A 13,010-nucleotide genomic window follows, 5' to 3' on the forward strand; every position below is an offset into this window, starting at 1 on the left:
ACTTTATAAACACAATCCAAGTTGCTTTGTGAATATAATTATATATACAATTGTCAGTTCTAACCATACTTCTAAGAGTCATTTTATTAATATTCTACCAGGGAAAATCATCGGTGCTAGTAAACACAGGACAGGCGTTGTAGAAAAGTTTTTTAACCGGTATGCATCATTCAATATTGCAATAGAGTAGCCTCCCTTAGAAATATTGTGAGCCTTCAGACCGAGCCATCATATTTCGATCTCCATTACACATATATACAGGTAAGAGGAATGGAGACTCTTGAAATACTTGTCAGAGTACGTGTTTCACATCGTGTAATGTAGTATCTATCGCCGTTTTATTGATCTATATATCGCAGGGCAGGATTTAATCAGTTGACATCGTAAATGGACTTGAAATTGACCTTTACCTGTTTCTCTGTGCTCTAGTTTCATTTTCTGAGGATTTCAGATCTGTATCCCGGGTCGTTACGTCCATTTCCACTACATCTAGACGTTTGAATGTAGTAAACTGAGACATTGTATGTATGTAGGTTATTTATTATAAGTTAGATTCATATATATGCTGAGTGTATGTGTAGGCCTACACTAGGCAGGGTTATAGCGAAAATGGCACCTCAGCAAAACGTCACCGGGCGAAAACGGCACCGATTGGCGAAAACGGCACCTCGACTCGAGCGAAAACGGCACCTTGACTCGAGTGAAAACGGCACCTTATTAATTTTTTTTACCTTTGTCAAATAAATGATATTAAACTTACATTGTAACTTGCAAGCGCCAATAATTGTGAGATGTTAAAACAAGTTTACATTAGATATTAGTCTCTACTCCAACTATAATCCAACTTAGCTTATACGCAACTCAACTTATTGTGAAAACATAACATGCTTTGAAGAAAAATAATAGAAATTAAACTCACATCGTCTCTTACAAACACAACTAATTGTGAAATAAAACAAATAAGAAATTAGCCCCCTACTCCAATTTACTCACCGACTCCGATTGGGAGGCGTAGTTAACTTATTGTGAAAACACTATACGCTTTGAAGTTTTAAGTACCAATACTCAATTTTAGCTGAAACTGTATTTAAGAGGCCAAACATGATGCTGTCCATCTAAAAGAACTCACCGAATAAAATAAAAACTAAAAACTAAATCACCAATCACCCGAACCCAATATTCGAAGGACTAAATATTTTTCAGTGGAACGCCAACGGACTCACCTCCCACGGCCATGAACTAAAAACTAAATTTAAACTAAATAAAGGCCCTCACATTGCTTGTATACAGGAAACCAAATTCTCAAAAAAATCGAAATTCACACTACCTAACTACAACTCAGTTAGAACTGACAGAGCTAAACCGAAAACAAGAAGAGCCGCAGGAGTACTAATCATATTTATCAGGGAAGATATAAATTACGAAGAAATAAAAATAGACACGCCAAACCTAGAAGCCAACGGCATTAAAATCACATTAAATAACCGAAACATAAACATCATAAATATTTACCACTGGGCGGAACAAAAAGTCCAACCTGAGGATCTAAACAAACTACTCAAAATAAGCGATAAATCTACTATATTCCTAGGAGACTTTAACGCTCACCATCCTACATGGAGCATAGATGATAAAATAGATACTCATGGCAAATTAATCTCCGAATGGATAGAAACAAACGACCTAGTACTCCTTAATAGCAACCAACCCACGAGGTACGATAAGATAAACCAAAAAATGTCGGCTATCGACCTAACCATATGCACCGCAGATCTAGCCCAAAGCACTCAATGGGAAGTGCACGACGTCCCGCTAGGTAGCGACCACTTCCCCATAAACATAACCATAGGAAATACAAACGTACCAATCCAAACAGAAAACCAAGAACCAAAATTCCATTACAACAAAGCTAACTGGGACCAATTCCAAGATATCTGCAACGAAGCTAACTTAAACGAAATAGAAAATAATGATCCAGAAACCTATTGTAAAAACCTAACAGACTATACGCAGCCAAAACCTCCATCCCCTTCAAAGTATCTAAGACAGGCAAACCGACGGTACCATGGTGGAATGAGGAAATAGAACAGACTAGACGAAAACGTAAATCAGCCTTCAATAAAGCAAAACGCGACTACAAATATTTAAACATAGCCCACGAACTAAACCACCAGGTTCAAAAACTAGTCCAAATAGCCAAAAGTAGAGACTGGAAAAAATTCTGCGAAGGTATAAATAACCGTACAGATGCCAGAACGGTCTGGCGCAAAATCCACGCAATTAGAGGCTTAAAACGACATAAAAAAAACCCTAACATTAACAACTCAACCAACCCCGCCCAAAAAGCAAATAATCTCGCCAACCACTTTTCGGCCGTTAGCAGTAACAGCAACTTCAGCCAAAAATTCCAAGATAAACTTAAAACAGAAAACAAACCCACAAAAGAACCAAACAATAACAATCTAGAAATAAATCAACCCTACACAATGGAGGAGCTCCTCTACGTAATCCAAAACAGGAAAAAGGGCACAGCCCCAGGATTAGACCTAACCTCTTACCAAATAATTAAAAAACTCCCCCTAAAACTGCTCCAGGCACTACTCAAACTATACAATCTCATCTACCTAAACGGACAGGTTCCTACACCCTGGAAACAGGCCCTAGTCATACCAATCCCTAAACCTAATAAACCAGCTAATCAAGCTAACTCATATAGACCAATATCCCTAACTTCAAACTTATGTAAAGTAATGGAATCAATGGCTAAAAATAGATTACAACATTACTTAACCCAAAATAACACCATAAACCCAGATCAAAGCGGTTTCACTCCTGGCCGCTCAACCCTAGATAACCTCGCCCGACTAGAACAAGATATTAAGACAGGACAACTAAATAAACAATATACCACAGGCATCTTCTTAGACTTCTCTAAAGCTTTCGACATGGTATGGCACGATGGGCTAATACAAAAACTTAAAAAAATAGGACTCAAAGGTCAGATAATAAACTACATCCAGGACTTCCTAAACAATCGTAAAATAACCGTGTGTATAGACCAAACTCTATCGGACCAATGTCCCCTAGAAAATGGCACTCCACAGGGCAGTATCCTCAGCCCCACCCTCTTCAATATAATGATAAACGATCTATTCGAGGGTCTATCCCCTAAAGTAAACACATCAAAATTCGCGGATGATGGAGCCATCTGGATCCGCACTAAAAGCATGAAAATGGCCACAAATCTACTCCAAAAATCTCTTAATAAAATACAACAATGGGCTGACAAATGGGGCTTCTCCCTTAACTCAGAAAAAACAACAGGAATAGTATTCAAACATAAAAACATGAAACCCGCCTCCCCAATCCTCCAGCTAAACAACCAAACAATCAAATTTCAAAAACAAACCAAATTCTTAGGACTTATTTTCGATGAACATCTCACCTGGGATGCTCACATCCAAAACCTAACAACTAAATGCAGTAAAGACCTAAACACCCTAAGATGCCTAACTGGCTCTAACTGGGGAGCCTCCAAAGATACTCTCCTCTCTCTCTACATATCCCTAATTAGATCAAAACTAGACTACGGCTGCGCCATATACAACACCCTAAACAACTCTCTATCCAAAAAACTTGACTCAATACAATATCAGGCTCTCAAACTCATTACACGCACCCAACATGGCACCTCCTACACCTCACTTCAGGCCTTAACAGGAGAAATGCCACTAAGTCTACGCAGGGAACAGCTAAGCTTAAATTTCTGGGCCGCGTCCCAATCAAACCCTCTCATCCAAAACTTAATAAACCAAAACATCAGCCCTAAAAACCAAGCTCTAGCTCGTAAACACCCCTTACTTACCCCAATATCCCAAAGAATAACAAACTACCTAAATGAACACCAAATTAAAAATCTTAAACAAAACTGCAAACAATCAAATATCTTCACCCCTAAACTTAAAATACCCAAAATAGACACAACACTAGCTAGCCAAATAAATAAACAAACCGACCCAAACATAGCTAAAACTACCACACTAGCATACATACACAAAAATTGGCCAAATTGGTGTCACATTTACACGGACGGATCCTCAGATCCGACCTCCAAACACACGGGTTTCGGAGTCCATACCACACAACCAACTAAAACCACACAATCCTTCCGACTCCCAAATAACCAATCAATATTCACGGCCGAACTAATGGGCATGGCCTCAGCCCTCCACAATCAAGAATCCAAAAACAACCAAAAAATCCTAATACTTACTGACTCCCTAAGTGGACTACAAGCCCTCCAAAACAAAAATACCAAAAACCGACCTAAATTAATAAATCAAATACTTAAAAGCTCCAACGACCTAACAAAAGCAGGCAAACAAATAACCTTCTTGTGGATACCCGCCCACGTAGGAATATACGGTAATGAAAACGCCGATAAAGCAGCTAAACTATCCCTTAAAATCCCAGAAAAAAGCTTAAACTTACCCATCTCAAAAACAGAAATTAAAAGTGTAAACAAACAAAAAATCACAAAAAATGGCATAACCTATATCTAAACTCAAATAGCAAAATCAAAAGAGTGCTCAGCAAACCACTAACCAAACCAAAAATTCTCCATCCATCAAAAAAAATCGACAGAGTAATCACTAAACTCCAAACAGGACACACCAACCTAAATAACCACCTAAAAAATTTTAAAAAACACACTACAGGTAACTGCCCACACTGCAAACAACCAGAAACCCCAGAACACGCACTCATCCACTGCACACACTACCTAACACATCGAACCGCATTACAAACCACCCTCAATCTAAACAAGGCTCTCACTCTAGAAGCAATACTAAACCCACAAAATAAACTAGAAAACTTCAAGGCCTTAGGCGTATTCTTAATAAAAACGGAACTAATAAAACGCATCTAAAACCATAATAACCTACCAAATCAAAATCACATAAACAAACAATCATCCACCATACCCAGCTCCCTTAGTTCTCCTCCCCAACCCCATCAGCATCTATTCCAAATCTCAAAATTCCCAAATTCTATATAAGCAACCCCTAAAGCCCCCTCTTGGGTTGCACAGACCACCCTCGCCCCTTTCGGAAACACATTAAATGGCCTGGCCGGGCCCGTGTGCGAAATACGCATCAGTCGGAAAGCGCACGTTAAATCTCCAAAGTAAGTAAGTAAGTATGCTGTCGGATCACAATTATTCACAATGGCCTTTCGATGTGTTGCATGCGAGAAGACTGTCAGAAGAAATCAACATGCTGTATCATGTGATAACTGTGACCAGTGGACCCATCGAGTATGTGGAACAGGACTTTCTGTGGCTCGTTATAGAGAAATTTGCCGGACTGAAGAAGACTTCCCTTTCCGCTGTGCATCAACAACAGATTGATCCCAGAGCTGTTCCGAGAGGCTAGTCTGTTGCCTCTACAGTCGCGACTGATTCAGGAGGGACGACTCAGGGTGTATGTTCACAAATCTTCAACATCTGGTCAAGAGGAGATCTTCGACGTATGGCGAAGATACAAGGATGGGGATCTCTCCCTGACCCAAGTACTTTCACAATGTTCTGTTGTTCATGGACCAATTTTGTGAAGAGGATGATGATGATGATGATGAAGATAGACATGTATATAGGAACATATTTACTGAAAAGAGGAAATACAATGTAAATCACCAATCAAATACTATATTTACTTATATCTCTGAAAAGAGGAAATGTTAATACATCACTAATAAAATACCATGTTACCTATATATTACTACAAAAATCGTTGTTATCGTTATTAACAACAGAGGTGCCGTTTTCGCCCGACGCATAGTAGCCGTTTTCGCCAAATGCGGTGCCGTTTTCGCCAGAGAAATCGGTGACGTTTTGCTGAGGTGCCGTTTTAGCCTGCACCCCACTAGGCAACAGACACAGAGGTATTTGAACGACTTGAATAAAATTTTCTAGGCCAATTGTTGACTCAAGCTTCGTTTCTTATTATAAACCAGTTTATAATATTGGTATTATTGGTATCATACTTTAGTGGTTTTTATTATTGCAATGAAATATGTATCCAAATTCTCTTATTCATTTACGACATAATGTCTTTTACAGCTTGAGAGATCTTGGGAGGCATCTATTCTGACACCTAGAACTGCTACGTGACCAGTGAAAATGTTTGGGAAAATAGTAAGTTAACAATTTTGTCCATTTCATCATGCAGATGGTAGATGGTTATATGTATGATATTAATAGGCTATATATGTAGTGAAGGCAATTCCATATGCATCTCATATTCTCCCTGGAAATGTGCTAATTTGAAACAAAAACATAACTAATTGATTATTGAGCCCTTTATGAAATGGAAAATACTGAAAATTGTTAGTTGCTTTGATAGCAAAAGTGTGAACAATATGTCAGTACCCTAATTGCTCCCAGGGGGCACGAGTGGCCCAGTCGTCTAAGGCGCAGCGATTTGCTGTGCAGAGTTGCATCCCTTGGGCACGCCAGAAACCTATGATTGTGGGTTCGAATCCCAGTTCGCCCAGATTATGTTTCTAGGTTTGTCAGCACCATAACCGTGCTCGCGGGTTTCACCGAAGTAGTCTGAGACCTGCATCACTTGGGGCTTTCCTCCCACATAAGGCTGACATGCCGTGATATAACAGGAATACCATTAAAAGCAGCATTAAAGCCAACTCAATCACTATTGCTACTACAAAGACCTATCTATCAAAGGGAAAGTGGAATCTTTGGTACGCAAAACATTGACAATTCTTTTTGATATGCTGGTTTTTATATATGAGATTTTTTCAAATTCAGGCATTTTTCTTGGCTGGTGTCTATGCAGGCATATTTGCAGATCAACACTACACGGTAATTATTCAGTTACTTGTTAGATTGTTAGAATTATGTTGGGTAATTTCTAATCTTCTATACCTTGTCTGAACTGCACTGACCTGTGGTTAGTCTCATTATATATTGTTTAATACCAATTACAACAAAACTCGTTCCATTACTAGTTGGTAAAATTCGCTTTTGTTTCTGACTATGCACGTATTCATTCTGACTTTTATATTTTTTAGGAAAGATATAGCTTCAGTCTCCTTCATTGTATTCATAATCACATCATTTTACATGTATCTAAATAGATTTTGCCAGGGCTCCAGTAAAACAGTTCCCAATCGGACATTTTGTTCCCAACTCTTGAGCATGTTGAGGTGCGGTGAAATTAGGTTTAACGTCGCATCCAAAATTATTGCACTTATATAGTGACGTGCATGCACATGTGTGTGTGTGTGTGTGGCTGCTTGTACTAGTCCGGACTGAAGCCGATTTATGGTGCTTGCCCACTGAGATACCATGCCGCAGTTTAACATGAATACCCCACTCAGACACAGTATACTGACTCCGAGCCGACCTGTCCTTGTTTTAGCCCCTTAATGCCGAGCGCCAGACAGGGTAACAACAAGTACCATCTTTTAACATCTTTTGGTGAGCATGTTGAGACCCACAGTGGATACCCCGGTTGTAAATGTGGACTCGTCCAAGTCCTACTCCATGCCGATTGTCTTGGCTGACAATGATGTCTTATCTGTTTTGTATTCACAGTTGCCCCGAGTTGATAACCCTCAGGATATCTGGGCCAAAGTGAAGGAGTTTTCAGAAAAATACAAGAAAGATGATCAAGGATCTTCAAAGGACTAGACAACCAGGGAACACACAAACACACTTGTAATAAATCTGTATGAACGGTACGCTGGAGGACATGAAGACTGATGTCGACAAATCAGGGAGTGCTAGTGATTATTTCAGTATCAAACATCACCTTATTTCCCCCGTGTGCAGATGTGCTCCTGTTGCTATGACAACACAGTGATGACCATGGACCTGCTGGTTGCCCTGTGTTCACTATGTGCATCATCACAGATTCCTGACCTACATGAATGTGACAGTATTTAGTAAATTTATGTTTAGTTTGGCTTAGCTATTCATTTTCTGATAACACACAAGTTCTGAAGCCACTATCAGTTTATAGACCAAGTTTGCTGCATATCTTTGGTGGGGGTCTCTAGTCATTCCTTGGTTGTCATAGCAACACATTGTGATATACACCTGAAAAATTATTAAGCATCCTTAACTGTATATTTCCACATAAAATAGCAAATTTTAGAAATCGTCTCCTGTATTTGTTTCTGACAAAATATATTTCTTAAAAAAATACGTTTACAAAGTGAGATACTCAGGGTAGACATTGAGCAAATCTAACTGGTCTGCAGTTCATTTTGGACAAGTGGTTTACATAAGATAGCTAGATTTTGTCCATTTTTACTATTCTCAAACTTACAAGACCAGTATCGGTCTATCACTAGTACGGATTATGTCATGACTTATTTTGTAACTATTCCATGACAACAGTTATTTGATGACAAACCTCAATGGCTTCGTCTACTTCCCTGCATCAGTTTGTACTGACAATCAGGAATTGGTCGTATCTTATATGTTTAACAAAAAGATTATAGTCATATGTAGGTATCTCCAAACATTTAAAAAGGTATGAACATAAAGGAGTGTTGCTTAACTTTATTCCAGGTGTATATTTTAATTATATTTGTCACGACACAAGCCTAACTCATGACCTGTCACATCTATTAGGGTGTCATGTAACACTTGGCGCCTGTCCTCCATCCCCACTGTAGTGACTCCCCTTGTTCAGGTTATCACGAAGCCTTATGAGCATTGCATAAGAAGACCATCCAATACCATTAACATAATTAGGCCACACATTTTATTTTTTCGTGTCATGGGTCCGTCGCCCTACTGAACATGCTGAAAAGTAGCAGGAACAGAAATAAATTAATCATAAAAATATTTATTTTTATTGTCTCTCGCAAGTAATATAGTCCCTCTTTTACAATAAAAATGTTTATAAAAATTCCACGTGTACATCACTATAAGTGATTCAAGAAGCAAGCTGCAGTATGACTTTCATATAAATAAATAAATGATTGACGTGCTATTTATTTTTTTTATTTCGACCAACCTCGTATGGAACAGCTGGAATAAATCCATAAAACATAAAAGTAAAAAAGTGTGGCCTTTTTTACTGGGTATATTTCACCCATGGTAGGGAATATTAACTTGGATGGTTGAAGAACGTATTTGATTGCCCTTGTCACGAGCCTTGCATCAAGACCATGTAATGTCAGGTGCATCCTGACTGCGAAGAAACATCCACACTTCAAAATTCATATTTACCATGTTTGCATTTCAATATGGCTATCAAGTTAGCATGTTTAAGGCAACGAGAAATAATCATACTGAACTGAAACTGAATTAACTCCCTTTATTTATATTTCATATACATGTATCATGTAAAAACAGACAGGTAGGCCTGTATATCAAGTAATTAAATTAGTTTGGTCAACTTTCTTTCTTTTTAAATGTTGTTTGGATGTGCAATTTTTTATACATATTTTTTGTCCTTAGGTTTGTTTGAGACATAACAAAAATCACCCCCTGAACTATATAATGTTTACATCCCTTGTGATAGCGGACTGTTTCCATTATTGGTTCTAGTGATACTCAGGATCCTTGTAGAAAATCTTTGACACGTATTGCATTGTGAGATTGATGTGTGGATGTTAGAAAAGTCAAAATGGTGAAGAATTGTAAAATGAAAAGAGAGAAATTGAATTAAAAAAACTAATCTCAATTTTTTGTAATAGTCACTAAACATTCACGTATTGTTTGGATGTGCAATAGACATAATTGTTTTAAAGGTAATGGTTTGTGATTATTACTCTCAGAAATTAGATCTGATGTTTGAATATCATATTTTTTGGATTGTGATAAATAATATCGGAGTAACTGAGGAAGAGAATTTGTACATAGACAATAGAAGTGAATAAAGTATTTCAGAATGTGCTTGATTGCGTTATATATTTTGTGCAGTATGTAAAATGTCAAAGTTCTAATATTTGTTTCTTTGTTGTTTAACGTCGCACTCAGCAATATTCCAGGTATATGATGTCAGTCTGTAAATAATTGAGTCTGGACCAGACAATCCAGTGATTGACATCATGAACATCGATCCACGCAATTGGGATCGATGACATGCATCAACCAAGTCAGCGAGCCTGACCACCTGATGAGAATGTTGGGAATGTAAAACATATTATACATATATATAATAGGGTATCACAATTCACCGATGTCCGTCTATTGAACACTTTACAATAAACCTACCAATGCATTGATGTATGTTTTAATCCTGACAACTCATGTTTAAAAAGTTGTATATATTACCGTATTCGACGTAATAAGCGCCCAGGGCACTCTCAAAATTAGAAATAGGGGGCTCTTATTAGAATATTATTTTGGTGGGAAAACATTTTTGGTGGGAGTTGAAAGATAAATTTCGTGGTTTATGCTGACGGTCTGAACTGTTTATATAAGACAGATATATTTTTTCCCGAATTTAATTGCCCATAATTAAAGGTGCATATAACACACGAGTGTGTATTATACACGAATAAATAAGTCTTGTGTACATTGATCAATCTGAAGGGATGCTATAATTGGGATTGTTCACTTGCCAATATCTTAGCAAATATTGCCGTGGGTGCTTATTAGAGCGGGGCGCTTATTACGTTGAATACAGTATTTATGCAATAAACCGACCAGAGCTATTTGTGCTAGCATTACCATACTGCCTATCACAAAAGAACATTTTCCAAAGCAGTTGCTACATTTTGTGGAGCAGTTGCTACATTTTGCTAAGGAGTTGCTACATTTTGCTAAGGAGTTGCTACATTTTGCTAAGGAGTTGCTACATTTGGCTGAGCAGTTGCTACATTTGGCTGAGCAGATTTAGCAAAATGTAGCAACTGCTTAGCAAAATGTTGTCTTGTCGGATCATGATATAATTTATGTGGATTGGTGTAGTACCTCACTGTCTATACTACTAAATCTGATTACATTATGCCATTAGTGCAAGTCTAAAATCACCAGTGATATGAAGCACAACACAGTTGACTGAGAAAGGGCAAATTAAGTTCATGTATCTTGGTTCCTAGCCCTAGTTTCTGTGTAAGTCTAGAGGTACAAAGCACTCTGGCCTCATGAAAAGTGTGAGTGAGTCACAGTCACAGGGGATCATTATTGGATATATCCAGGCTTTCAGCTCCCAACATCAACAGATCTGGGCACAGATGAGGATAAGTCGCATAATGTTGTTTGGTTGGCTTGTTGTTTAAGGCTGCATTCAGTAATAATCTAGACGGCGGTCTGAAAAACAATGCCGGAATCCCCACGGCTAGTTGTAGATGTCACAGTACCGGAATCCCCACGGCTAGTAGTAGAGGGCGTCACAGTGCCGGAATCCCCACGGCTAGTTGTAGAGGGTGTTACAGTGCCGGAATCCCCACAGCTAGTTGTAGAGGGCGTCACAGTGCCGGAATCCCCACGGCTAGTTGTAGATGTCATCACAGTGCCGGAATCCCCATGGCTAGTTGTAGAGGGTGTCACAGTGCCGGAATCCCCATGGCTAGTTGTAGAGGGCGTCACAGTGCCGGAATCCCCACGACTAGTTGTAGAGGGCGTCACAGTGCCGGAATCCCCATGGCTAGTTGTAGAGGGCGTCACAGTGCCGGAATCCCCACGAATAGTTGTAGAGGGCGTCACAGTGCCGGAATCCCCACAGCTAGTTGTAGATGTCATCACAGTGCCGGAATCCCCACGGCTAGTTGTAGATGTCATCACAGTACCGGAATCCCCACGGCTAGTTGTAGAGGGCGTCACAGTGCCGGAATCCCCACGACTAGTTGTAGAGGGCGTCACAGTGCCGGAATCCCCATGGCTAGTTGTAGAGGGCGTCACAGTGCCGGAATCCCCACGACTAGTTGTAGAGGGCGTCACAGTGCCGGAATCCCCACAGCTAGTTGTAGAGGGCGTCACAGTGCCGGAATCCCCACGGCTAGTTGTAGAGGGCGTCACAGTGCCGGAATCCCCACGGCTAGTTGTAGAGGGCGTCACAGTGCCGGAATCCCCACGGCTAGTTGTAGTGGGAGTCACAGTGCCTGAATCCCCATGGCTAGTTGTAGAGGGCGTCACAGTGCCGGAATCCCCATGGCTAGTTGTAGAGGGCGTCACAGTGCCGGAATCCCCACGACTAGTTGTAGAGGGCGTCACAGTGCCGGAATCCCCATGGCTAGTTGTAGAGGGCGTCACAGTGCCGGAATCCCCACGAATAGTTGTAGAGGGCGTCACAGTGCCGGAATCCCCACAGCTAGTTGTAGATGTCATCACAGTGCCGGAATCCCCACGGCTAGTTGTAGATGTCATCACAGTACCGGAATCCCCACGGCTAGTTGTAGAGGGCGTCACAGTGCCGGAATCCCCACGACTAGTTGTAGAGGGCGTCACAGTGCCGGAATCCCCATGGCTAGTTGTAGAGGGCGTCACAGTGCCGGAATCCCCACGACTAGTTGTAGAGGGCGTCACAGTGCCGGAATCCCCACAGCTAGTTGTAGAGGGCGTCACAGTGCCGGAATCCCCACGGCTAGTTGTCGAGGGCGTCACAGTGCCGGAATCCCCACGGCTAGTTGTAGAGGGCGTCACAGTGCCAGAATCCCCACGGCTAGTTGTAGAGGGCGTCACAGTGCCGGAATCCCCACGGCTAGTTGTAGTGGGAGTCACAGTGCCTGAATCCCCATGGCTAGTTGTAGAGGGCGTCACAGTGCCGGAATCCCCACAGCTAGTTGTAGAGGGCGTCACAGTGCCGGAATCCCCACGGCTAGTTGTAGAGGGCGTTACAGTGCCGGAATCCCCACGGCTAGTTGTAGTGGGAGTCACAGTGCCTGAATCCCCATGGCTAGTCGTAGATGTCGTCACAGTGCTGGAATCCCCACGGCTAGTTGTAGATGTCGTCACAGTGCCGGAATCCCCACGGCTAGTTGTAGAGGGTGTCACAGTGCCGGAATCCCAACGGCTAGTTGTATAG

At 40.7% G+C, this 13,010-nt stretch overlaps 1 protein-coding gene and 1 long non-coding RNA gene across 2 annotated transcripts; both read left to right on the top strand.

The window, feature by feature from the left end:
* Positions 1–207: 207 nt before the first annotated feature.
* On the top strand, positions 208–9,928 carry LOC139452569 (uncharacterized). The gene is made up of 4 exons (XR_011652378.1): positions 208–261; positions 6,122–6,196; positions 6,830–6,883; positions 7,619–9,928. It is a non-coding gene; the product is annotated as an uncharacterized lncRNA (long non-coding RNA).
* Positions 9,929–11,306: 1,378 nt separating this feature from the next.
* Positions 11,307–13,010, top strand: LOC139453899 (microtubule-actin cross-linking factor 1, isoforms 6/7-like). The gene has a single exon (XM_071235346.1). It carries the CDS (start codon positions 11,307–11,309, stop codon positions 13,008–13,010), a length of 1,704 nt encoding a protein of 567 aa, XP_071091447.1.

This window comes from Haliotis cracherodii, unplaced genomic scaffold (genome assembly GCF_022045235.1).
Source record: "Haliotis cracherodii isolate W230 unplaced genomic scaffold, xgHalCrac1.p SCAF_10, whole genome shotgun sequence".
NCBI lineage: Eukaryota > Metazoa > Mollusca > Gastropoda > Lepetellida > Haliotidae > Haliotis > Haliotis cracherodii.